At 36.1% G+C, this 23,985-nt stretch overlaps 1 protein-coding gene across 5 annotated transcripts in view; it reads right to left on the bottom strand.

The window, feature by feature from the left end:
* CABCOCO1 (ciliary associated calcium binding coiled-coil 1) overlaps window positions 1-23,985 on the bottom strand; it is a 134,121-nt gene that overhangs the window by 9,051 nt on the left and 101,085 nt on the right. The window contains exon 6 of one of the 5 annotated variants that reach the window (XM_027091800.1): window positions 3,475-3,535. The exons of the other annotated variants lie outside the window; for them this stretch is intronic. Within the exon in view, the coding sequence (XP_026947601.1) occupies window positions 3,476-3,535 (60 nt within the window). The 3' untranslated portion in view covers window position 3,475. The remainder of the gene's footprint in view (window positions 1-3,474; window positions 3,536-23,985) is intronic. 5 annotated transcript variants of the gene reach the window in all.

The raw sequence follows: 23,985 nt of genomic DNA, 5'->3' as shown, positions 1-23,985 counted from the left end.
TTGTGGCAACTAACTAACATTCGTTAGTTTCCCAATACTAACTGATATTATTAAGCACTTAATCTTTACTCTATTAGGTGACATCATTCCAGATTGTCTATCTTAAGTTGACTAAATGTTAATCGAAATAGAAGATCAAAAACAATATGAGAACAATCCTTTTCTCTCTTCACTTTCATAAGATACTGTTTTTTTTCCGAAATGGGACATACAAGCATTTTCATCTTCCCACAAAATTATTTGTACCATTTTTTCACCACACTTCTTTTTTACCCTCCTGCATCTTATATTGCTCTTCATTTTACCAAGCTAGAAAAATGAAACGGCTAAATATATTTTAAATCCTCTGAAATATTATAGGTAAAATAAATAAGGTGTGTGTGTGTGTGTCTGTGTGTGTCTGTATGTGTGTGTATGTGTGTCTGCATGTGTGTGTGTGTGTGTATGTGTGTGTGTGTCTCTGTGTCTCTTTGTGTCTGTGTCTCTGTGTGTGTGTGTCTGTGTGTGTGTCTGTGTGTGTGTCTGTGTGTGTGTGTCTCTGTGTCTCTGTGTGTGTGTCTCTGTGTGTCGGTGTGTGTGTCTGTGTCGGTGTGTGTGTGTGTGTCGGTGTCTGTGTCTGTGTGTATGTGTGTCTCGGTGTCTCTGTGTGTGTCTCTGTGTATGTGTGTGTGTGTCTGTGTGTGTATGTATGTGTGTGTGTCTCTGTGTCTGTGTGTGTCTGTGTCTGTGTGTGTGTCTCTGTGTGTCGGGGTGTGTGTCGGTGTGTGTGTGTGTCTGTGTGTGTGTGTCTCTGTGTGTCGGGGTGTGTGTGTCTGTGTGTGTGTGTGTGTGTGTCGGTGTGTGTCGGTGTGTCTCTGTGTGTGTGTGTGTGTGTGTCTGTGTGTGTGGGGTGTGTGTGTGTGTACTCCTCAGCTCCACATCACCCCTTCTTTGGTGGAGTGAAGCTCCTATTTATCCCAAGAACCTGAAGCTCTGACTGAGAGTTGGGCTTTTCTTTTCCTTGAATTTTACGAGTGTAGCTCATACAGCTATTCATTTGATTTAATTCATGCACAAAAACTGGCAGTGAGAATTTCTTTACTTCAGGGTGTTTTGCATAATATCAATGAACCAAACCACAGCTACATTTTTCTCTTTCACAAAGAGTTACATTTGGCTATGTTAGTAAGATACCATAAGGGAAAGGAATGTCCCAATTTCAGATAAGGGTAAATATAAAGTCATTTCATTAGCAGTAAGAAGGTACACTGTCAAACACATAGTTTGAAATAAACATAGTGCCCAGAAGCATCATAGTGATTTTTTCCCCCATTAAGTAGCCTTTTTAAAAAACAAGTTGAAGGAAAATTAGAATCAATAATTGTGGTGAGAGCACAGAGCCAGCAAATATGTTTAAATGAAACCGTCTGATGCAATACTTTCTTTAAAAAATACAATTAGGCCTTTGTATTTTTTTTTAACAAAACCTCATGTTTTACAACATCACTGGTTCTGTAATAAGATCTATTTAAAACAGAAAGACATGGTCAGCTTTATTAAGTTAGATTTTCTGAAAGAACGTTATAATTTCCTCAAGTCTATGAATAGTTGAAGCAAATTAAATAAAGCTAGTTTTATAACTATTTTATACATTCCTGTAGAACTGTAATTGTCTCATATTTTTTCCTCAAAAGTATAATATGTTACCTCTTAAATCTTTAAAATAAAAACAGAAAAAGGATCAAGTATGTTTATTAAAAAAACACTCCTATTTGGGACTCTGATTTAGCAACCCCCTCTTTTAGTCTATAAGAGAATAGCACCCATAATCTTCAGATCAGAAAACAAAGAGAAAGACTTTAAGTGACTTGCCTGAGGCCTAATGCTGAGATTAAAAATCAGGAGTTTCTGATTATACACGTACATCATTTGGCCAAATGATTGGTTTTGCTTGACTTTCAAATACCTCCTAAATATTACTTTGAATGTAAAGCAATAAATGTGTTTCTCTTGCCATTTTTGAGCGCTTGCACACAAATGGATATAATAAAAACAATCATGTTGTTCCATGTGAATGCCATTTATATTTTTTCTGATAATGAGCAGACCATTTGAACTAAGGTGAGTACATTAAAAGCTCTAATAAAGAAGAGAATAGATTTCTAAACAGAATAATGAACTGTTAAGTGAACGTACAATAAATAACATCTACAGATGTGGTCGCTAGAAATTAGTTTTGCATAACTTACCAATATACATTTCCCCCAGATGTTATCTGTTACATGAAAATTAAGTTAGTTATAGTGTTCATTAAGTGCACATTGCATTAGTGTTATTTAAGATGGTTTATAATCTGAGTTTAGTTGCATTGTGCCATGGTATTTAAAGAATATCAAGTAAATGGCTTTTTGGCATAATTTAATACTCATAAGTACAAAATTTCATCACCAAACATTATGTAGCTTTAAAAACATCCAAGATCTTTACTTACAAACCAAATGAAATCACTAGAGCTCTTTTAAGAATTTATATATTCAGTATGAAATGGACATTTACCATGGGAATAAATGATAGGAATTTTGAACCTCCTGGAACTAAGGACAGGGTCAGTTTAGGTCTGAAAAATACTTATAAGAATTAGAATCTGCTTCTAGATCTTATTGTATCTGAGAAGAAGTATAAAGATTTTATCTGAAAATTGTGTTACTGCATGTTTTCTTTTTCTACTTTATGTGTTAACATTGGTAGCATTAACTGTAGTTTATTGTTTTTGTTTGTTGTTTTCTTATTCTTTTTATTGTTATTTATGATTGTTTTTCTTTGAAAAAAGTGTAGGTGATTTGTGGGTACTGTTTGTATCACTGAAACCTATGATTAAGATGGCAATTATCAACTTATTAAATTTAGTTATTAGGTTATTCAAAATATTAAAAATGCCATTGAGATGACAACTTTTTACTGTTTTGAATGGTAAAAAAAAAAGATAAATCTGTTAAACTCTTTTTGGGCTATAGACACATAAAAAACTGGTATGCTTCAAAAAGACACTTATTTGGAATTGTCAGATGATGACTTCATATATAAATCAAAACTTACTACAAACTGTCAAAGTTTCAGGAAGAAAACTTTATGGCAAACTTCTCCCAATACTAACTAAGGAAAAAAAAGCACAAAACTTCCTGTAATGTTTTAACTATTTTCTCTCCTTGAAAAAAAGGCACTACTCATTTGCAAGTCTAATTAAGAAGTACTGTGTCATTTTGGAACATTTTAACACAAATTGTAACCCACTGCCCACAATATACTACACATAAAGTAACAACACATGAATGTCACCTGCAAAATGCAATCAACTCTGGTAATGTCATACTGAAGCCATAAATTTAAAATCAAAAGAGGAAATTCAAAAGCTGAGATTATCAGAGAAACTAAAATTAATCCATTTCTAAAGTGTTTTTCTTTTGTGTTCAGGCCATTTCAAACTTCTTAACATACCCTATAAACGTAGAAGATCAATTCTGCTACAAGAGTCCTCGTCCCCCTTTGCCTTTTTGACCTGGAAATAAATTCGCAAATGCAGCACAGTAATTTTCTTTCCTATGCTTAATATGCAGTATTTACGTTTTGAAAGGTTCAAAATGTTGCCAGGCTTCTGCAGGGTATGAATAGACATCTAATAGCAACTTCTATTTTTTTTCACAGCATACTGGTAGTTTGAACATTTATAACTTAGTAGAGCTCTGAGACCATCAGATTCACAAGCTAATCACCTAGACAGTGAACCGTAACACAGTACAACAAGTGAGGACAGGAAATGAAGACTACCCCGTCCAGCTGAAGCTGCAAAGACGAATTTAAGTTGGCGGGCCCCAGTAAACCAATTTGCAATCTGGCTAGGGCACTCCAGTTAACACCTTGTGCCCATTTTATTTGTATCTCTTGATTTGATCTTGTTTAACATGGGCTTGATATTTTTTCTAAAAAAGTTAGATAGTTAAACTGATTCCAGAGTATTTAAGACATCTTTAGTATTTCTAAGTGTACTTCTGCATAAGAAAACACTATAATTTGAAAAGAAACACTATAATTTGAAAAGAAATCGAGTACTCCTATCTTAATGACCTCAGACAACAAAATCCTCTCTAATGAATTTGAAAAAGGGTACCTTCTTGTAATGTAAATACAATTTAACAGGAAAAGATGCTTTGATCTGGCTCTGGTGCAAACACTTCGTGAGAGCTAGAACAGTACTTCAAATGCCCAGATTTTCTAAAGACGGCAATAATGTGGAAGATAGACCACTGAATGATAGGCTTTAGACTTGGCTCTATTCCTAATTGTGTGATGCTAAGAAATCCCTAGGCCTCAGTTTATTTATCTGTAAAAGGAAGGTAATGATAATCGCTACCCGGGTACTTCATCGAATTGTTTCAGGGTACAAATTAGATAATGTGGGTAAAAATGTTGGGAGTTCTTCAAAGGGAAAGTATTATTAAACCCAAAGGTGTATTATTATTATCATTTATAATTACTGTTATTATTGAAAGGATCATCTTTCTAATGCCAGCACTGGAAGACAGATTAGATAGAGTAGCCATGCTGGGGATACTGGTTCATGCTATTTCTATATTTAATTGTTAACATCGCCCAAGCAATCCAATTAACTCAGAAGAATTTGTCAATGAGGACACATCATCACCCTGTTTCCATATAGTCTCAATTTTTAAACTCTCAAACATATATCCAATGCCCTTTGATTTAACCAATTCCTCGGATCCAAACAACTTCTCCTTTGGGACTAGCATGACATAATTAGGTAGTTAGGTGGCCTGGTCAGGACTCCTGCAAACCACCTCATTTAGAAAAGGAGAGTGTTTATGCCCAACTTCCCAAATTAGAAAACCTGCTTCTCCCCTCCCCCACAATTTATCACTCTTTTTATCTTTTGTTTTTCAGCATCCAATGTGGCCTGTGGTTTCCCAGATTGAGTTCAATTCAAATATGATTTCCTTTAACAAATTTCGTCAAAAGCAAAGTTAGGGCAAACATTCAACATGTCTTGTGAAAATTGAAATACCAGAGCTCTTACAACTACTAAGTTCAACATTGTACTTAGTTTCGATTCTTGAATTGACCTTATCTTGCAACTTCCTCAGGGTGAGAGACTGAAAATACAGTTGGTTCCACTAAAAACAGTTAGAAAATAACTAATTCTTTTCAAAAATATCTTCTAGAAGCCACTCAGGGTATATTTGTTTAGCTTACTAAGTTATACTCTAAAAGGCATATCCTTGAACTCAGAATAAAGTATTTCAAACAGTTCTGATCATGGGTGAATTTTTGTTTGGTTTCATCTAGGGTGTTCTATTTAAATTTGAGGTTTTTAGTATTTAAAATTGAGGAAATACTCTAAATTATCTCTTGTTTTAAGAATTGGGAAATTAGGTATCAGTTAGAATAATGAGTTATGCAATTATCTTTGTGGAGAGCCTATTTTGAAATATAAATTTAAAATTTTGATTTTATAAATGTTGCATTTTAAATACATCTTATGGTAGCTTATATGAAGATTAAGCTATTTCATGGCTTTTATACTTGATAATACTCTTTTTGAACAAGTACCTGTAATTTGCAGAAATTATAAGAGACTACAAATCATAATGGTTAGAAGAGAAACTCCAGTGGAAGAACCCTAAGTCCTTGGTTCTTGTCCTTCTCTTTTCATGGACTTCCTGTTATTTTCCCAATTTAAGTTATCTGAGTAAAATGAAGTTGAAACTATTTGGATAAAGGTATACATGTAATTTACTTAACTTCAAAGGATATGGATTGAACTGCACTTCAGCCCTGAAGACATCAGTTGAAAGAAAAAGAAATCTTAAAACTATATTGAAATTTATTTCATTTAGAAATATAAAGCTTTTTTGGCCTAAACTAGAATGTTTGTAAGTGCTATGAAATATTTAGAGAAGTCAACATAATATTATTATTCCTGACCTCTTAGACCCAAGATGTCTATTTTAAGTAATCTGACATTAAAAATGTGCTGACAAATATAGATTAAAAAACAACACAGGAAGTTGTAAATCAGTTGGTAAGCCTTAGCATCAAGGAAATAGGAGACCACGAAAATATACTCATTTACTTTAGCCAACCTCAACCTTAATTTTTAACTAAAGAAAATTTGCAGAAGGCATAATGTTTATATTTTGGATATTTTATTCATAGTTTGTATGTTTCCTTTTTCTCCAGTGGGCTCATAAATTATTACAAGGAAACATGTTGTCACAGCTATAAATATTTCCCTCTCTGCTTAGCTTCCGCCACCTCCCTCCCCCCTCCTTTTTAAAATCTACACTAACTGATTCTGCAACTTTGGTCAGCAGGGCAGGATTTTCTTGCTTCAGAGGAAACTGCTGTTGATTACACTTATGTGCTCGGCATTCTACAAACAGGGCTCTTTTCAGGAAGCACCTAAGCCCTTCCTTCCATGCAGGGCAGCCCTTGTTGTGTACACAGGGGTGTCATTGTTTCAGTGACCTAAGAAGAGGCATGTCTTCCCCTGCAAAGAACAGCTCTAGGTACCCTAAAGTTCTGAGGCTTTTCATGGAATCTGAATTCTTGGAAATTAACTACGAAACTGACTTTGTGGACAATGGCGTATATGGCAATAGAATTTTATCAAAAAAGATCTTTCACCTATAAGCTGTAAATCATGCTAGTTTAGTTAAAAACAAACAAACTGAAATAACAGCAACTCTGAAAATTTTAGGTGGTATCTGTATTCCAGATTTGAATGTTTTAGAAATCTGGATTTTTTTTTTTCTGCTTAAATGTGTAGTCAGAGTCCTAGACTGGCTCTGTAGAGAGTATGTCTGAGATGTGGTTTCTTTATTTGTAAAATTAGGGGGTTGGACTAGGTCATCTCTAGTCTAGTTACAGATGTTCTATCCTATGTTACTATATTTCAAGTGGTTTTTTCTCTATTTATACAAGACTCACAGTCGCCAGCCTATACAGAACCTCAGATTCAGTATTTTTATGTCATGATGTAGAAGAATATTTGGATTACACACTCAGTACTTACTGGAATCTTAGACAGGCTGAAGCTTGTCCATTTATTTCTACTTAGTTATCTTCTCCAAACCCGTTCCTCCTCCATTTGCTTTATCTCTCAGCTTCTTGGTTACCAGACTCAAAATCTTGAGGTTGTCTTCAGTTGTTAACTCTCCCTTGTCCCTAACGTTAAATCAGTCACAAAACGTGTTGGGGGCACCTCCGTGATGTCTGCCAGACCTGCTCCCTTCTTTTTCATGACAATGCGCATTGGGTAGGCTTTGGCTCCAAGTTCTTGCCTGAGAGATCTTGAGCTCCAGCCACACTGGGCTACTTGGCTTGTGCCTGGCATACAGTGGGTGCTCAATAAATATTTATTATAAGAAAAAAATAAAAAGCATAGATGGAGGTGCTTTCCCAGCCAGGGTCTTGCCTGTGTTACCTCCTCTGCTGGGAGGGCATTTCTCCCTCGTCCCTGTCAGCTGATATTCCATCTGGGTTTCCAGTCCAGCTCATTCACCTCAGTGACCTTTTTCTTGCGCTTCAGAGTATTTGCTTGTTCTTCTTATGGTACTTGTTACATTGTGCCCTGAATTACAGCCGTGGATGAGTGATCTCCCATCACTTCGTAGAAACTTCCTGAGGGCACGGACCATGTCTTACTGATCATGAGACCCCAGATCAGGTCTTTGTAGGCAGGAAGCATTCATTAGGTGTTGAGTCTTTCGTTAGGGTAACCATTCATTTAAAAATGTTCAGGGCTGCCAGTCTGATCAGCTCTGATTCAGTTTAAAAAGTTTGTCCTGAAAAATGATACCACTTGGAGAAGCAAACCTGATGGTTTATTGTTGCATCAGGGCAATGCCTGTATTTCTCAGTTGATGAATGGAGCCCTAGGGTATTTGTTTGATTAGCACAATGCCAAACACCTAAACGGCTTTTCACAGACTTGACTGTATTGCTTAAACTGACTAAAAGTTGCCTTATAGACAAAGAGCAGTTTAAAATTCTGAAGAATTCCTCAGAGCTACCGCTCCCCCCGTGTAGTTCCTGATGGCAGTAACACCAGACAATTGTTAGACTTTCTGAGTTGCTTGACTCCAGGGGCCATGATTCACATTGCTCTCCATGGGTTGCCTGCCAGCACCCTCGACCCCCAAAACAATGTGAATGATACCCATTGGACTTGTGGCCGTGCTGGCCACCAGGAAGATGCACATTGATGAAGAAAAAAAGCAGCTCTCGTTCATAGGGAACTTGCTCTGAGCTTGGCATTGGGCTAATTAGAAAGCACATCACAAATATTAGGTCCTTCAATTCACAGTACGCTGTGAGGAGAGGTTTTATTGATCTCATGTTTTGGTGAAGAACCTAAAGTTCAAAGAGGTTAAGTAACTTGGTCAAGGTCACATAGTTAGAGAATGTGGAATTCCCTCAGAACTTGAACCCAGATCTATTTGACTCCAAAGTCCATGTATCCAATCCTTAGGGGCAAGTGAAACCCCACTTATGGTTCTTTATGGATTCCCCCAAAATGTTTCTCTCCAGTTTATAAGTGAGGAAATAGAAGTTCAGAAAAGTAAAATGATATATGCATACTAGAAAGCATAAGCATCTGAAAGCATAAGTTCTCAGGGAATTTCAGACAGAGAATTTGTTCACTGGCTCCTCACAGCACCACAGCACATTGTTCCAAAATAAGCTAACAAAAGTAAGGCATGGAGGATTGAACTTTTTTTTTTAAAGATGGCAAGATATAAAAAGCATTTGGTTTATAAAGAAATCTGAGAACATGCTTAATTCATCTGAGTAAATAGGAAAGTCTAGGAGCATCAGTTTGCTTTTGGTGACTAAAACTGCATGTTCCTGATCAAATAGCGATTTGTCCTATTTGTTGTAATTGTAATTACTGTTTTCATTGGAATCACAGTTGTTTTTTTTCTTCTAGGAACAGGCACGCAGAAAAACAACCAATAACCTAGATAGTTAAAAAACACATTGAGAAATGGGTATGGCTGTGTGAACAAATCTCTTGTGATTATTCTTCCACTGTGTGCTGTAATGTACTTTAAATCCATTTCCATATTTCTAATTAACACTTAGCTCCGAAAAACTTTCTGGAGGCCATTTACATGACAAATGGGGGAAAAAACAAATTTGCTTTATCAGAAAATTGACTATAGACTATTTTGGTGGCTTTTATTATTTTTACATTTTAATGATTAAAATTAAATATAGCCCAGTGACTCACGACAGAAGACAGTGAAATAATTTTCATGACTGATATAATTTTAAAGTCAACCTGGGTGAATAAGATATTAGGTCTGTTGTGGACGACTTTCATTGTCCGTCCTGCGGCTCTAGTTTCTGATCAGTTCCAACCATTTCATAAAAAGAATTAGACAGCTGTGCCGAGTTACTTTTCTAGCACAAGGCCATGGTGCTTTGGCTTTATCTCAACAGCTGTCCTATAGGGACTATATAGTGCTGCTTCTGTCCTGCGGATTTTAGGCCCCTATTTCCATAGTTTGAATCTTTCATTTCTTTGAGTGAGAAACAGAGAATGCACAAATATTATTTTAAAATTCTTTGCACCAAAAAAACCTATGTCGTCTGCTACACTGAAACACTGTCATTGTCACAAGCAAAAGGCATAACTGCAGCTCTCTGAGGATGCTTATTCATCCATGGTCCCCCAGCAAGGGCCGCTGTCCTCATCTAGAACATGGGGGTAACAATAGTTACCCACTGCATGGGTTTTAGTGAGGATTAAATCAATGTGTGTAAAGCACCTACACAGTGCCTGGCATGTCGGAAGAGCTTAAAAGTGTGAAGCTTGTTTTTAGTTTTAGATTTTCATGTCACATACTTAAGTCTACAATAAACAAAGCCTAAACAAAGCTCTTTGAGGGTAGGGACTTGGTCTGTTTTGTTCCCTACTAGACTGCCTGGCAGGTGACTGATAAACAGTGGGAAAGTAATAAATATTTATTGAATAATTGAAGGTAGGAAATCACTGTGGTCTCATATGGTCAGTAAATCATTCTATTACTATTTCCCCCTGTTATGTAGTCTATTGACATAGAGGGTGCCAAAGTTTATGAAACGTTTTCTGTATCTCTCCCCTGCCCTCCCACTATGACCTATAACTCAGGCTGTTCCTCACCTGGGTGTCCAGCCTGGCTCCTTGACTTTACATTTCCCTGCAGTGCTAATGGTTAGATCCTTCCAGGGGGTGTCCATGGAATTATGCAAAATGAATAGATTGTGGCAGTAAGACCAGAATACTAGGATGAGTGTAGTGTGTTCCCTGACGAGGCAATTATTCAGGCCAGGAAAACCCTTGAAGGATCGTTCTGGTTTTCACACTTGTATGAACACAGCCTTGGTACGAGGGGTTGCTAATGAAGCCGGAGAATCTGGCCCAGCATGTTAATTTACTCGATCCAGGGAACTTCTGGGTATTTATAAATGAACTCTGTACATTAGGCAACTGATATTTAGATGAGAAAATCAGAAAACAGCACGTGCTGTAATATAGTGCTTCAATAGGTTGTGATATAAATCGACTTTAACAAAGCTAACATCATTTAAGTAATCAAAAACAAGCAAGGACAATGAGCTACTGTTTCAAAATTCTGCTAAGAAACCAGAACTAACCCCTTTCAAATAATAAAGGTACATTGCAAAACTAAGTCATAGTATTAATTAGGTTAGTCTAATTAAATTATTCAATCTACAACTAGGCCTTAACAGATTCAGGATTGGAGTATCATTGGAAACATCAGCCCATTGATTATCATCATTGCCCTGGGAGAAGATGAAGGTTTGACCTCTGAAGGATTTGGAGTTCAAGGCATGTTCTGAAGAACACATAGAGTATCAAAATGTTATGAAAAGACATATTCTATTTCTGTAGCTTCTGTTTTGTTTTTTCTTTTAAATTTTATTTATTTATTTTTGGGCTGCGTTGGGTCTTTGTTGCTGCGCGCGGGCTTTCTCTAGTTGCGGTGAGCGGGCTTCTCATCTAGGTGGCTTCTCTTGTTGTGGAGCACGGGCTCTAGGCGCATGGGCTTCAGTAGTTGTGGCACGCGAGCTCAGTAGTTGTGGCATGTGGGCTCAGTAGTTGTGGCTTGCGGGCTCTAGAGTGCAGGCTCAGTAGTTGTGGCACATGGGCCTAGTTGCTCCATGGCATGTGAGATCTTCCCAGACCAGGGCTTGAACCCGTGTTCTGTGCATTGGCAGGCAGATTCTTAACCACTGTGCCACCAGAGAAGTCCCTGTAGCTTCTGTTTGTATTTGAAAATTTTATTCTCGTTCGGCTCAGCAGTGATGGTAAATACTAAGAAATGACTGGGAAGATAATCTTTTACAGTAATTCTTTATTCCAAAAAACACCATTTTCCTTACAATTTATTGGTTTGTTTACTTGCTTATTGGTAAATAATTGGATACAGAAATATAGGATTGTAACTAACTTATTCCTTTGTCAGATCAATTTTCCTATTGGTATATCATAAGACATTTTATTATTTTAACGAGAATTTAAAAGAAGTGTTTGCTGTTATATCTCTGAACTTCACCATCTCACTAGCATCTGTCAGATTTAATCAACTACAGGACTACCTTATAAAGATTACCTTATCAGAAAAAGTGTCATCTCGTGAGCTTAGGTGTGAGAATTGCAAAATAAAGCTGAGCTACACTAACAACTGCTGTGCTAATTTATTGTAAATTATGTTTTTTTGTTTGCAGAGATAAGACATGAGAAGTGTTTCTATTTAAATTCATTTCCTATTATTTTAACATAAATACCAAACAGCTCAACAACAAAAAAAGTGAGAACATAGAATATTCCTTAAATAGGTTCTGGTGACAGTGAAATTTATTTTCTAAGCTATCGGTACCAGTCATGTCACACTGTTCTATGTGCAGAATCAGGCAGCACAATTAAGACAAAACATGGATCCTTCGAATGCTAAAAGGAAACTGCCGATTGTCATGTGAAGAGTGATGATTTATAGGATATGAACTGGAAATAACTGCATAGCAAGCTGGTCTACAACAAAGCTTTAATTCACTGGGCTGACACTGTAAACTCATAATGTGTCGACCTGGCACCAGCTATGATAGATTACAGCTGCTCAGAACGCACAAGCATGTCCCTTTAATGAGCATTCTGGGAATCGTAGTTCAGATGACCCCAGTAAAAACAGCTATAATGGTTTTAACCAAGCTGGTTCTCTAAGAAACGAAAAAATCATGATGAGTCATTATATTATTAAAATTCAGAACTAGTTGGCAATGAATCACATGAAGTTATCACCTTTAAATCATCAGAGTATAAATTGGGTCCTATAAAGTACCATGAGTCTCAACGTATTTTTAACAAGATGAACCTCTTATATAAGCAAGATTTTATTATTATATTTATCATTATTATTATTAAAACTCGAGTGGAATTTAGTGCTTATAAAAGTGAAGGGCTAATGCTGCTAGCTTGAGCCAGAAAGAGTATAGGCCTGTATTTGTAGACTGCTTTATGTAGCCCTGCCAGTAAATTTCGACCATTCTTGTTCTTATGAGTCAATGCCAAACATGGGAATTTGTATGATTCTTAAAAAAATGTATTAGCGGATAGGCATGTGGTAAGAGGGCCCCAAATCTATTTTTTTTAACCTAAACTGGAAGTTGAACTCTAGTCTCGAGAACTAGTTGTAGGTCAACCCAACTATTTCATACTCCCGACCCCTTTAAAAAAAAAAATACATTGGATCTTTCAAAGAAATAGAGTGGAAATACCATTTAAGAGAAAAGTAAAAAGCCATTTTGCTGGCTTTGCTCTGATTTTCCGCTAGTAAGCTTCATGCTGTACCAGATCACATTTAAAAGAAGCTTTGCTTCTTGTGTAAGATTTAGATTTCAGTTCAATTCACTTGATCTGGGTGCATTCCATCCAGGCAGCCCCATCACAGGCAGGGTTTCTGCTCTCGCAGGAGTCAGTCTGAAGGTGGAGTTGGAAGGCAGGGGGTACAAACACCTGTACAATCCATTATAATGATATGTGAAAATGGCTACAGTTAGGTTAGAAGAGAAGACTATTGGGTTAGTCACACTTTATTTACCTGACGACAGAATGACTGAATGATGTGCCGGTTAGGGAATAAGCCAGAGAGACAAGAGCAGAGAAGGGAAGGGCATGGTGGAGTATGTAGGTGGACACCATGTCAGCTAGCTACTCTTCGTAATAATCACCCAGAGGCAGAGGAGTAAGTGGCATTAAACCACCTTCGTATGAAAACATGTGAAAATAAACTTGGCTCTTGAAGAAATTGAGCATAATTGCTAATTACTGATAAAGACTACTTTAATAATAAAGAAGAACAGGACAAATACTGTTGTTGGTTGATGGTTATTTTTGCTTAAAATGCTTACAGTTGGAGGGACACCAATAGACCTCTGGTCACAGATTATGAAAAACACATTTGATAGCTAAATATAAAAAAATCCAAACATTAATAACTACTGACATTTATGCAGCCCTTTCCTCCCAAAGCCCTGGGCAAACACTACGGACTATAGACATACACAAGAATAGCACTGAAACACTGCTACTCTTGCAAGTGCCTACATACTAATCCAAGACAAAAGTAGCAAATGGCTGATCTACCTAAATATAGGTCTGCAGAATATAGGTGTGCATTTAGAAATAAAAACTCAGACCACAGCACCTCCCTTCCAAAATGTTTACCATATTTTATTTCAACTTTATTGAATTACTGGGCTTTTCAAGCTCCATTCTCTTAGTAAGACACTAAGGTTTTGTATTTATTCTTAGATGCTGGTTTATGATTGTTGTACGGCAGTGAATACCAGGGCTAATGGCGCCTCCTTTCTGAGGACATCAGTTCTGACTCCTCAGTGCCTCCTAGCGTGAGGAGGGCTGATACGCCAGTGCAACACAGGAGTGCCTCCTACGGAAGGGCGAGTTTTGTTTCACCACGAACCAAGATTGTTATTAGTTATCTGAGAAGAACTACCTGGCTCAAGCAAGTTTCATTTATGAAACATTAGATTAAATGAACTGGTGCTGGGCTGCTTGGTGACACTGATTTAAAAGATGCCATGTTTGTTGTTAATTACTTGAACAAAGTGTAAATTACACAGCAATAATCATTTTTAAAGACCAGAAAAGAAAACGTTTAATGTACACTCTTAGGGCTCTTACCGTAAAATATTATTTTATTGCATCCTCAATTCGATTGCATTCTGGCAATGACAGAAATATAATTTAAATTTCTTGATGTTTCCTTTAACGATGTTATATTTTGGAAATTTTCGATTCAGGGATTATTACAAATCACTTGCTTTAAACTTTAACATTCCTTTCTCCTCTATAAATCCTATATATCTTCAAAAGTTCAGCTAAACTCCCAGGTCCTCCTTAAAACTTTCATAATTTTTTCAGCAAGTAAGGCACTCTATGTTTTTAAAACTCTTAATTATACAATCATTTTCAGTGTGCCTTTACTGAGTATGCACTATAAACCAGCACTGTCTAAGCCCTGGGTATTCAGGGATGATCATCAAATATTCCTCTACTTTCAAGGAGGTCACAATCTAGAGTGTGTGTGGGGGGTCTTGGTAGGGATGACACACAAGAAAATTGCTAGAAGTATATGTAGGGTGTTCTAGAAATAGAGAGGAAAGACAGCTACTTCATTCTGGTTGGAGGCAAGAGAGGAAGAGATTCAGGGAAACTGTAAAGGGGAGACGGTACCTGTATTAAGTTTTGAACGATAAATAGGAGTCAGCATGCAGATGCGGTTGACACAGAGAGAGAATCCCATACAGAAAGACACACAGACATACAGACAGGGAAAGTGCATGTTCAAAAGCAAAAAGAGTAGGAGAGCATCACAGGACAGGAGATGCACGTGGTGTTGGAGAAAGTTGGGGTCAAGTAGGCCTAGGTTTAGTTCCAGCTTGCACGTTTAAGTCATTTAATTTCCTATAAGCCTTAGGTTTTCCATCTGTCACATGGGGCAAGTAACCTTCTGACTGACAATCATCCAATTGGTAGAGCCCATTTTCTTGGGGATTTTGTGGGAACATATATCAGAGTCGAAAACGAGAACAATGGAAATAAGAGTTATCACGTTAAAGTCTAACAATGACAAAATGAAATTTTGTTTGAGGGGTGCTAATGTTTTAAATATTTAAATGTTGTAAAGGTTTTAAATTTAAAATGTGATTTATAGTCTTTTAGAGTAAATCATGTCTAGACGCAAGTGTATATTTGTCTTTTGCTATAGCTACACTGAAATGATGCAGAAAAAAATAAAAAAGAAATCAAGGGATTTATTTTCCATATGTCCAAATAATATCCAGCAATTTTTAAAACAAGCTTAGCAAAAGTTAGAACAATGTATTTCCCTCATCATTTGCTGAGAGGAAGGCTGCTTGATTAATGTAATTAAAGGGTTGCTTGTAACTCAAGACTCAATTAAAAAAATAAATTTGGCCTTATTACTTTACTTCCAACTGGTGGTTTTCCTAGTGTGAGTTTTGAGCTAAAATCTGTGGCTGCTTGTTCATGACACATGAATTGTTTTAGCACATCCTTTCCCCTGCTGTGCATATGATTAAGAAAGCAGAGGTTAAATAGTGCAGCAAAGAATTGGGTAAATTCATTCTATTTTTGTTCACAGTGCCTTTTCGTCCCCCTCCCCCTATTTGGGACTGGAAGAGTTCAGAAACCTATTATCTCCTCCTGAAATTATTTAAGATGTGTTCTTAGGCTGAAAATGTAACTTCTCTCTATTAACGTTTTCTAGTACACTGATTTTGTGATGGCTGTGCTGTAGATATGATCTGTATTGGCAAGAAAACCAAATGCAAGTGCATCCTAGCATTTACTGAGTGCACATGTATGCTAGGCACTGTGATAAGCATTTTGCATACATTGTTCTATTTTTACTTGTGATAATCCTATGAGGTAAGGATAATCATTCTCATTTTCAGATGAGGAACAAGAGGCTCTGAGAGGTTATGCTATTGTTCAAAGAGCTCACAATTAGCAGGTGACAGAACTAAGGTGCTAACCCTGGTCTATTTCATTCTAAACCTGGGTTCTTATGGATTTGCATTTTTTTTTGTAGGTAGAGCTTGATTTAAAAGATTTAAAAATAGCTCTGGTAAAGCATCTTGCATATAGTTGGTGCAACACATGTTAAATTCAGTTGAGTGAAAATTTTATGCTCAGGAGGGCAAAGAAGAGTCAGTTGTTGCCCTCTTTGAATTTATAGTCTAATGTGGGCATGACTACAATATAAGGTATGAACAGCATGGAAAGGCAGTGTAGTACAGTGAGGAAATCAGGACAGACTCAGCATGTCTGAAAGAGCTCTATATTTCTTCCCTTAAACCTGTTCCTTCTCCAGGCTTCCAGGTAATGGTGCTAATATCCACCCAACTGTTCAAATCAGAATCGGGGGGGGGGGGGGGGGGGGCCGAGTGCACAGCATCCTTGGTTCCTCCCTTTCCCTCACCTTTACAACCAACGCTTCAGCCACTCCTGCCAGATCTGCTCTGAAATATATTTGGAATCTACTTCTCCCTACCCTTCCTGCCACCACCCTTTCCAAGCCACCCAGACGAGAGCCATCATCTTCTCATTCGTCTCCCTTCTCTGCCTACGCAGTCAGAACCAGGTACAAGGAGAAGCCAGAGCAGGCTTTGTGGAGCCTGAAGCTAAATTATGAAAAAAATCGTGTATACAAGTGAATGTATAGAAATCACACAAGTGAATACATAGAATGATTAAGGAATTAACAACAAATTAGATATATTAAAAAGCTGACCAATTCCACAAGTATCACAGAATTTTAAAATAAGTTAAAAATTGTCAACTGCTTGACCTATATCTATAATACATTTCACTTTATTTCTTGGGCTTCATACTCCAACCAGCTCTTCATATAACAAATATTTTGTCATATTATTTTCCACTAGAAAGATTATTTAGTCTTTCCTCTAGCTTGGTTAATAGAAATTGTTATTATTATTGATATAGTTTAGAAAAATTTCAGCTTCACAACTCATTATTGGTAATATCATGTGCATTTTAGGATTCATGTCAAATTTCAAAAGACCCGTGGCAAGTTTCCTCCATATATGAACTGTCAGACTTAAGGTTCTTCTCAGGTTCTCTTAGGCAGCAAACAATTTAAAATAATCTTATTCCTTAGAAAGATGGCACTCATTAACCAATTTGTGTCAATGTCTCCACTGTAGAGTAATATTATACACTTGATGTTATCTTCAATGATATTAGTATTTTTTGTAAAAAGGCAAGAAATTAAAATCTTTTTACAACGTGTTCATGTGATTCACTCCTCTTCACTAACTGGACTATCAAGCAATCTAGCCTATTCATTGCTTCTATTTAAAAGAGAAGTAGATAAACTGAACATCAAAATTAAAAACTTTTGTGCTTCTTATTGAATTACTACTTTTGCTATGATCTGAATTTGGGGGGGTTACAATTTACTCACTGGTGTCAGAATAATTTCTATTGATTTAATTTCTCCTCTGCATTGCTCTTATTTCATATTCTACTATATTTTGAATTTTTCTCAGTTCTTTAATAAATCAATTTAAAAATGACAAAAGAAGGTTCTCTGAATATAAGTCCGAATCAGAAGTTGTAATTTCTCAATTGTTGAACTAAAACATTCCAAAAGTCTGCCCAAATTACAGTTAAAATGATATATTCAAAATTTGTTGAATAAAATGTTTGCATTTCATTTGCACTTGGGTTTTTATTCCAAGTCTTCAAAAATATATTTGCGTTCTTAAAATGTCATTTAACTCCTATTACAAGACTTAAATAACTTTTTACATAGCTGATGACTATTAGAATTTTCCATAGACTAGCTTCTTCCTCCATACATTTCAAACCTGGTTTCTCCACCACTACTCACACATGTCCAGGACCTGGCCCTAAAGGACACACTCAATCACAATATGACCTTGTAGCATGACGCAACCTTGTATCATGATGTCACACTGGGTGGTAGAAGCCACACTTGCACTAAGATGGCTAGATAAAGACTATTATATAAGAGTTTTCTCTCCCAATTCAATCTACTTTCTAATGTACTTGTCTAGCCATAAATCTCCAACTGTCTGCAGGAAGTTTATATTTTGTCATTCTAGTATCACATTAAATTTAATGTATTTAACACTAAACTCGTCACCACAACCCTTAGTATCATTATGAAAATTGTCTGTTCTAATTATGTCAATGGCACAATTACTGTGCTTTCTTTTTTTGAATTTCATCATGCTTTTAATGCACACTGACAATTTTTTAAATTTGGAAGGCAGGAAAAGTTTTTACAACTGAATAATTATTAGTGAACATTTATTTTTATATGAAGGTAATACACAATCATTAAAGATATTAGTTTTAAATCTAAAAGCAATCATTAAAGGGTTTGTTATGAAACATTTACATTTGTTTAGATTTGGCAGTTATGTCAGAAGAAAATACTTCTATTTGTGGCTTTTGAGAATAAAGCTACATCTTTTAATTTCAAAAACTAAGTATTCTCTCAATAGTGTAAATAATCAAACTTTTATCAGGCACCTCCTTAACTTCTAGAAAATTTGTAATCTGTGAAAAAAAAACCCAACAAAGACATAAAAAAGAAACACTAACATAAAAAGTTGTAAAATTTTTAAAATAAAAAAGGAACATATATGGTATTTTCCCATATACTGGGAAAAGGTAACATATTTGGACAGAGTGAAGCATAAAATAGAGAAATTAGCATCTCAGTTCAAGTAGGAAAAACTTTTGAAAAGTCACCTTGGTAGATTTGTGAAAGGGGATTTAAAAAGATGGAGCTGGGATTTCTTGGTGATTCAAGAACTACGTTTTCTTTCATAGCAGCCTGGTGGAACCAAGGTGGGTAAGGTTGGGATATAGTGTCCATTGCTTTCAAAAAGGAAGCTGCTCAACAAATGGAGCTGGGACACAGGGACATCCACATGCAAAAGGATTAAGTTAGACCTCTAACACCTCATGCCATACACAAAAATTAACCCAAATGGATCAAAGACCCAAATGTAAGAGTTTTATAAAACTACAGAATTCTTAGAAGAAAACAGAGGTATAAAACTTCATGATCTTGATTTAGGCAATGATTTCTTAGATATGACACTAAAAGGACAAGCAACCAAAAGAAAAAAAATAGATAAACTGAACTTCATCAAAATTAAAAACTCTTGTGCCTCAAAGGGCACCATCAATGAAGTGAAAAGACAACCCACAGAATGGGAGAAACGATTTGCAAATCATATATCTGATAAAAATCCTGTATCTAGGGACCTCCTTGGTGGTCCAGTGGTTAAGACTCCGCGCTCCCAATGCAGGGGACCTGGGTTCGATCCCTGGTCAGGGAACTAGATCCCGCATGCTGCCACTAAGAGCCTGCACGCCGCAACTAAAGATCCTGAACGGGGCAATGAAAATCTCGCGTGCCACAACTAAGATACGGTGCAGCCAAATAAATAAATAAATAGATTAAAAAAAAACCCACACTGTATCTAGACTATGTAAAGAACTTTTACAATTCAACAATAAAAAGACAAATAGCCCAATTTTTCAAATGGGCAAAAGATGTGAATAATTTCTCCAAAGAAGAGATATATATAGGAGGTATACATCGAAGCACCAAGTAAAAATGGGATATTCTAGAACTGCTGGTCAGGGGACTTTGTCACCCTTTTCACTAAAGGGTTAGATTTTCAGCAGCCAAAGGCAGCCATTCCAAAGTGAATGTGATAGAACATAAAGAGGTGAACTGAAATGATTCACTTTGCAGTTTGAACAGCAGTGTTTCACAGGAAGGGAAAAAAGATCAACCTTGTATTTTTCTGACCACATAAAGGCTTCTTCTCTTTGTAATAAAGTAGAAAAGCTCTCTTCCAAAAAGAATATACAACTGGCTAAAAAGCACATGAAGAAAAGATGCTCAACATCATTAGCCATCAAGCAAATGCAAATCAAAACCACAATGAGATACACTTCATACCTACTAGGATGGCTATAATAAAAAATACAGACAATAACAAGTGTTGGTTAGGATGTGGAGAAAATGGAACCCTCATGCAATGCTGGTAGGAATGTACAGTTGACCTTTGAACAAGACAGGGGTAATGGGCACTGACGCTTCATGCAGTCAAAAATTCACATATAATTTACAGTTGGCCCTCCATATTGGCACAATTACTTTTATATTCTTTTGTTCAAATCTGTACAAGTTTTGATTCATCTTAACTTCTTAGTTTTTCATATCCAAATTTTCATCAACTTCTATGTTAAATTTTCTTTATAGTATTTCTTACATATGTCCATTCCTTTCCACTTCCATTTCTATATCCTAGTCCTATATTTTTTTTAACATTTCTCAATTTCCTACTTTAGCTTTCTGTTCCCCAATCACTTTTCATTTCGCGATGTTGTGTATAACATTGCCAAGTTACTTTGCTCAAAATACTGCTTTTATCAATTGCTTTTTATAACATTTAGATCATAGTTCTTACCAAAGATGGAATAAAAAAAGAGTTCAAATTTCTGAAAAATTAAAGGTACTTTTATATCTATCAAATATTAATTTGGATGAATTGAGTGGAAAGCCATTCTGAATTTGACAGCTGTCTGATTTATAGCATATTTTCTAAATAGAACTTTACTTCCAAGTCATAGCAGTTCTCAGCCTCTCAACCAGGATTTCCGGAGAATTTAGCCCTCATGCCCAAGGCATCTACTGTTTATAATGAATTAACTTCTCTCCTGTGCATCTAGACTCTTACTAACTATGTACCATCCTTGAGAAAATTAATAATCATTTAAATAATTTTCTGTAGGACTTTGTTCTCTTGCAGAACCCCTGTTAAAAAGACTGCTGCATTAACTGAAATAAACTGTTAATAAAATGTTACAAGTAGAGATTCTGGATCTACCTTAATAACTTAGGGAAAAAACCACTTCATTTATAATTAGCAATGTCCATTTGCATATAAACAGTAAAAGCTGCCAAATTCAAACCCTGTCCTACTTAAGAGAACAGAGGCTGTTTATAAACAGCCTCCATGTAATATTGTCTACATTATGTGTCTTTGTTCTTTTATAGACTAAACTTTTACTATTAGTGCAGACCAGGTTGATGTGTCTGAAATTCTAAATTATTTGGGTTTGAATTAATGAGGCTTTTAACTGAATATAATCTGCAAGAAGTTTCAAACTGCTACAACATATACTGTCCAGTATAATTGTTAGGTAATATAATGTATACTCCAAAAATCTGCACGTTAGAATTATATGAAAAATACAAGTATTTTGAAAAGAGAAACTATAAAAAACATTTTGATTCTGGAGCTATCATTAAAAATGTTTTAAATCTAATTTAATTTAATTTAATTTTCAAAATGAAAAGTGGATAATATTTGCTTGTTAACACTGTAAAGTAGTGACATTGGTGTACTGGGATAACATTTAGCTGTTAACGTGACAGAAAACCCAAAATTCAGCAGCTTTAACAAGATAGTATTTTATCTCGTCTTCTCATAAAAGTCCAGAAGTAAGCAAAAGAAAGCTGCTACTTTGACTCTGCTTTGTATGAAGTCTTTTGGGGTCTGGGCTCTTTCTAGCTTGTTGCTCCTCTACGCTGGCCTCCATTCCCGAGATTACCTCATGGTCCAAAATGGTTGCTCCATGTGAAGCCATCCCTTTCATATTCTACCCAGAAAAATAGGAGTAGGGCAAAAAAGAAGGGTACACTCCTTCCTTTTAAGGACAATTCCGTTAAGATCCACACTTTACTTCTTCTTACATCTCATCAGCCAAAACTCTTGTGGCCAAGTTTACTTACGCATTTACTGGAAAGGAGGCTGGGAAATGAAGTCTATCCTAGTCAACTATGTGCCCAGCTAAAAATCTTCTGTTAAGGGAAAAAGGGAAGAATGCATGTTGGGAGACAATTCAGAGACTCTACCATATATACTAAATTCTTATCTCTCTGGGGGAGGAGAGGGTAGAATCTATGCCAGCAAATTACACCCAGCTGGGCAGACAAAGTTTAATCAGCTGGTTTTCAACCATGCTTGTACATCAAAATCACCATGGAACTTTTAAGAACTAGAGATGCCAAGTCCTATCTAGACTTACTTGAACTAGAATTATGGCGGGGGGTAGGTGGTGGATCAAAAGTTAATTTTTAAAAGCACTATAGGTAATTCAGGTACACGGTCAGGTTTGGATAGGGTTCCCTTGGTGGGATATCTGAACCACATTATTTCAGAACTAAGAGAAGGGACTATAGGAAAGATTGACTCAGAACTGTTGGCATCTCCTCACATATTCCTTTCATCCATCATTTATCTGACTTCGTTACCTATTCTTGTCTTCCTTGACTTTCACCAAGCCTTCAGAGCAGTTTTGCCACAGCTCACATGGTAGAGAGGGGAATAGGAATTTATGACTTAAAAAAAAAGTTTCCTGCAGGGAACTTAGGTGACAGACAATGACAACATTCATAGCTATGAAATGAACTACTTGAAGGCAAGGCCTTCATCTTTTTCAGGAGGACCTCCAGGGCCTACGCCATGATGGAAGCTCCAGAAATGTTGTTGCTTGTTAGTGGAACTCCCTATATTTCTGACCTTGGAAAATCACATTCTTCTCCTGGATTCTCTTTAGGACATAGAAGAATGCTCATCACAGAAGGATGCTCAGTACTAACATGCTTCAACTAAAAATTTAAGGTTACTTTTAGGGTTAGGTTGAGTTTCTTAAGTATGGTTCGAATCTCACCTGGTCTCACTAGTGAAACTATTTTTACTAAAGGAAACAAATGCCATCCTCCACTCTGATCCACGTTATCTCATCTTATTTTTGTTTTTATTTTAAGATTTTGTCCAACACTTCTAGTTTGGATGAGCTTACTCATAATCTCTTTGATCATGGCTATTGCTTCAGAAAGAGCTCCCTTTACTTCTCTAGTTATGAATGTTGCCAGTTGCCTGATAGTCTGTAATTACAGATGTTTAAACTTTGAAAAACCAGTGTTTTTCCTTTTCCATTTGCAGGAAACAGATTTAAAGAGATTTATGTAAGGAGACAAAAATCCATTGCATTTGTTGTTGACATAAAATGCTGCAGATAGCTTTCTGGCTTTTGTCTCAACTCTTTTTAGTGTTTTGTTTTTTTTTTTTTCTCTCCTACTTCTTCAGAAAAGTTTTAATTACGTTGTTTAATTTCCCATTAAAGAAGTAAGGTGTGTTTTGAGTAGTGAGCAGGCATTAGCAAATGAAAAAGGTTGGGTAGTAAAGCAGTAGGCCACCAGAGGGAAAGACTAAATATCAATACAACAGGGACTACGGGACACCTAAATCCACTGATCTGAGACTTTTGTACTTGAACTTGATTATAAATGTGGACCAAGAGTAAAAAGGTCTTGGGATATATATATATTCTATTTTATTTTATTTACACACACACACATATATATGCATGTGCATGCCACATATGGTAATTAAGTTATGTTACTGTACTCCTGAAATTAAGAGTAAAAGAAAGTTTAGAGCTGAGAGGAAAAACAAACCAAATTATTTTGAAATAAATACCTAATATGTGACATTAATTTACCCTCAGAAAAAAGTTTAAATCTTAAACTGGGAAAAAAAACCTTGAGTTAAAAAAAAAGTCACCTCTTGCACAGTTTTTTGGTATATATAAATGAGTGTACATTCTAAACTTTTATTGTCAATTTTTCTGTTGTAATTTTAAAATATTATAGTCTTTATGCTTCTAACAATGAAACTTTTTCATGACATAAATCTGAGAATGTCTTAGCTGAAAAATTTATCTTTCTAGTTAAG

Source organism: Aethalodelphis obliquidens, unplaced genomic scaffold (genome assembly GCF_003676395.1).
Source record: "Aethalodelphis obliquidens isolate GAN/ISIS:26980383/991018 unplaced genomic scaffold, ASM367639v1 scaffold73, whole genome shotgun sequence".
Classification (NCBI taxonomy): Eukaryota; Metazoa; Chordata; class Mammalia; order Artiodactyla; family Delphinidae; genus Aethalodelphis; species Aethalodelphis obliquidens.
This window is presented reverse-complemented; position numbering and strand designations above follow the sequence as displayed.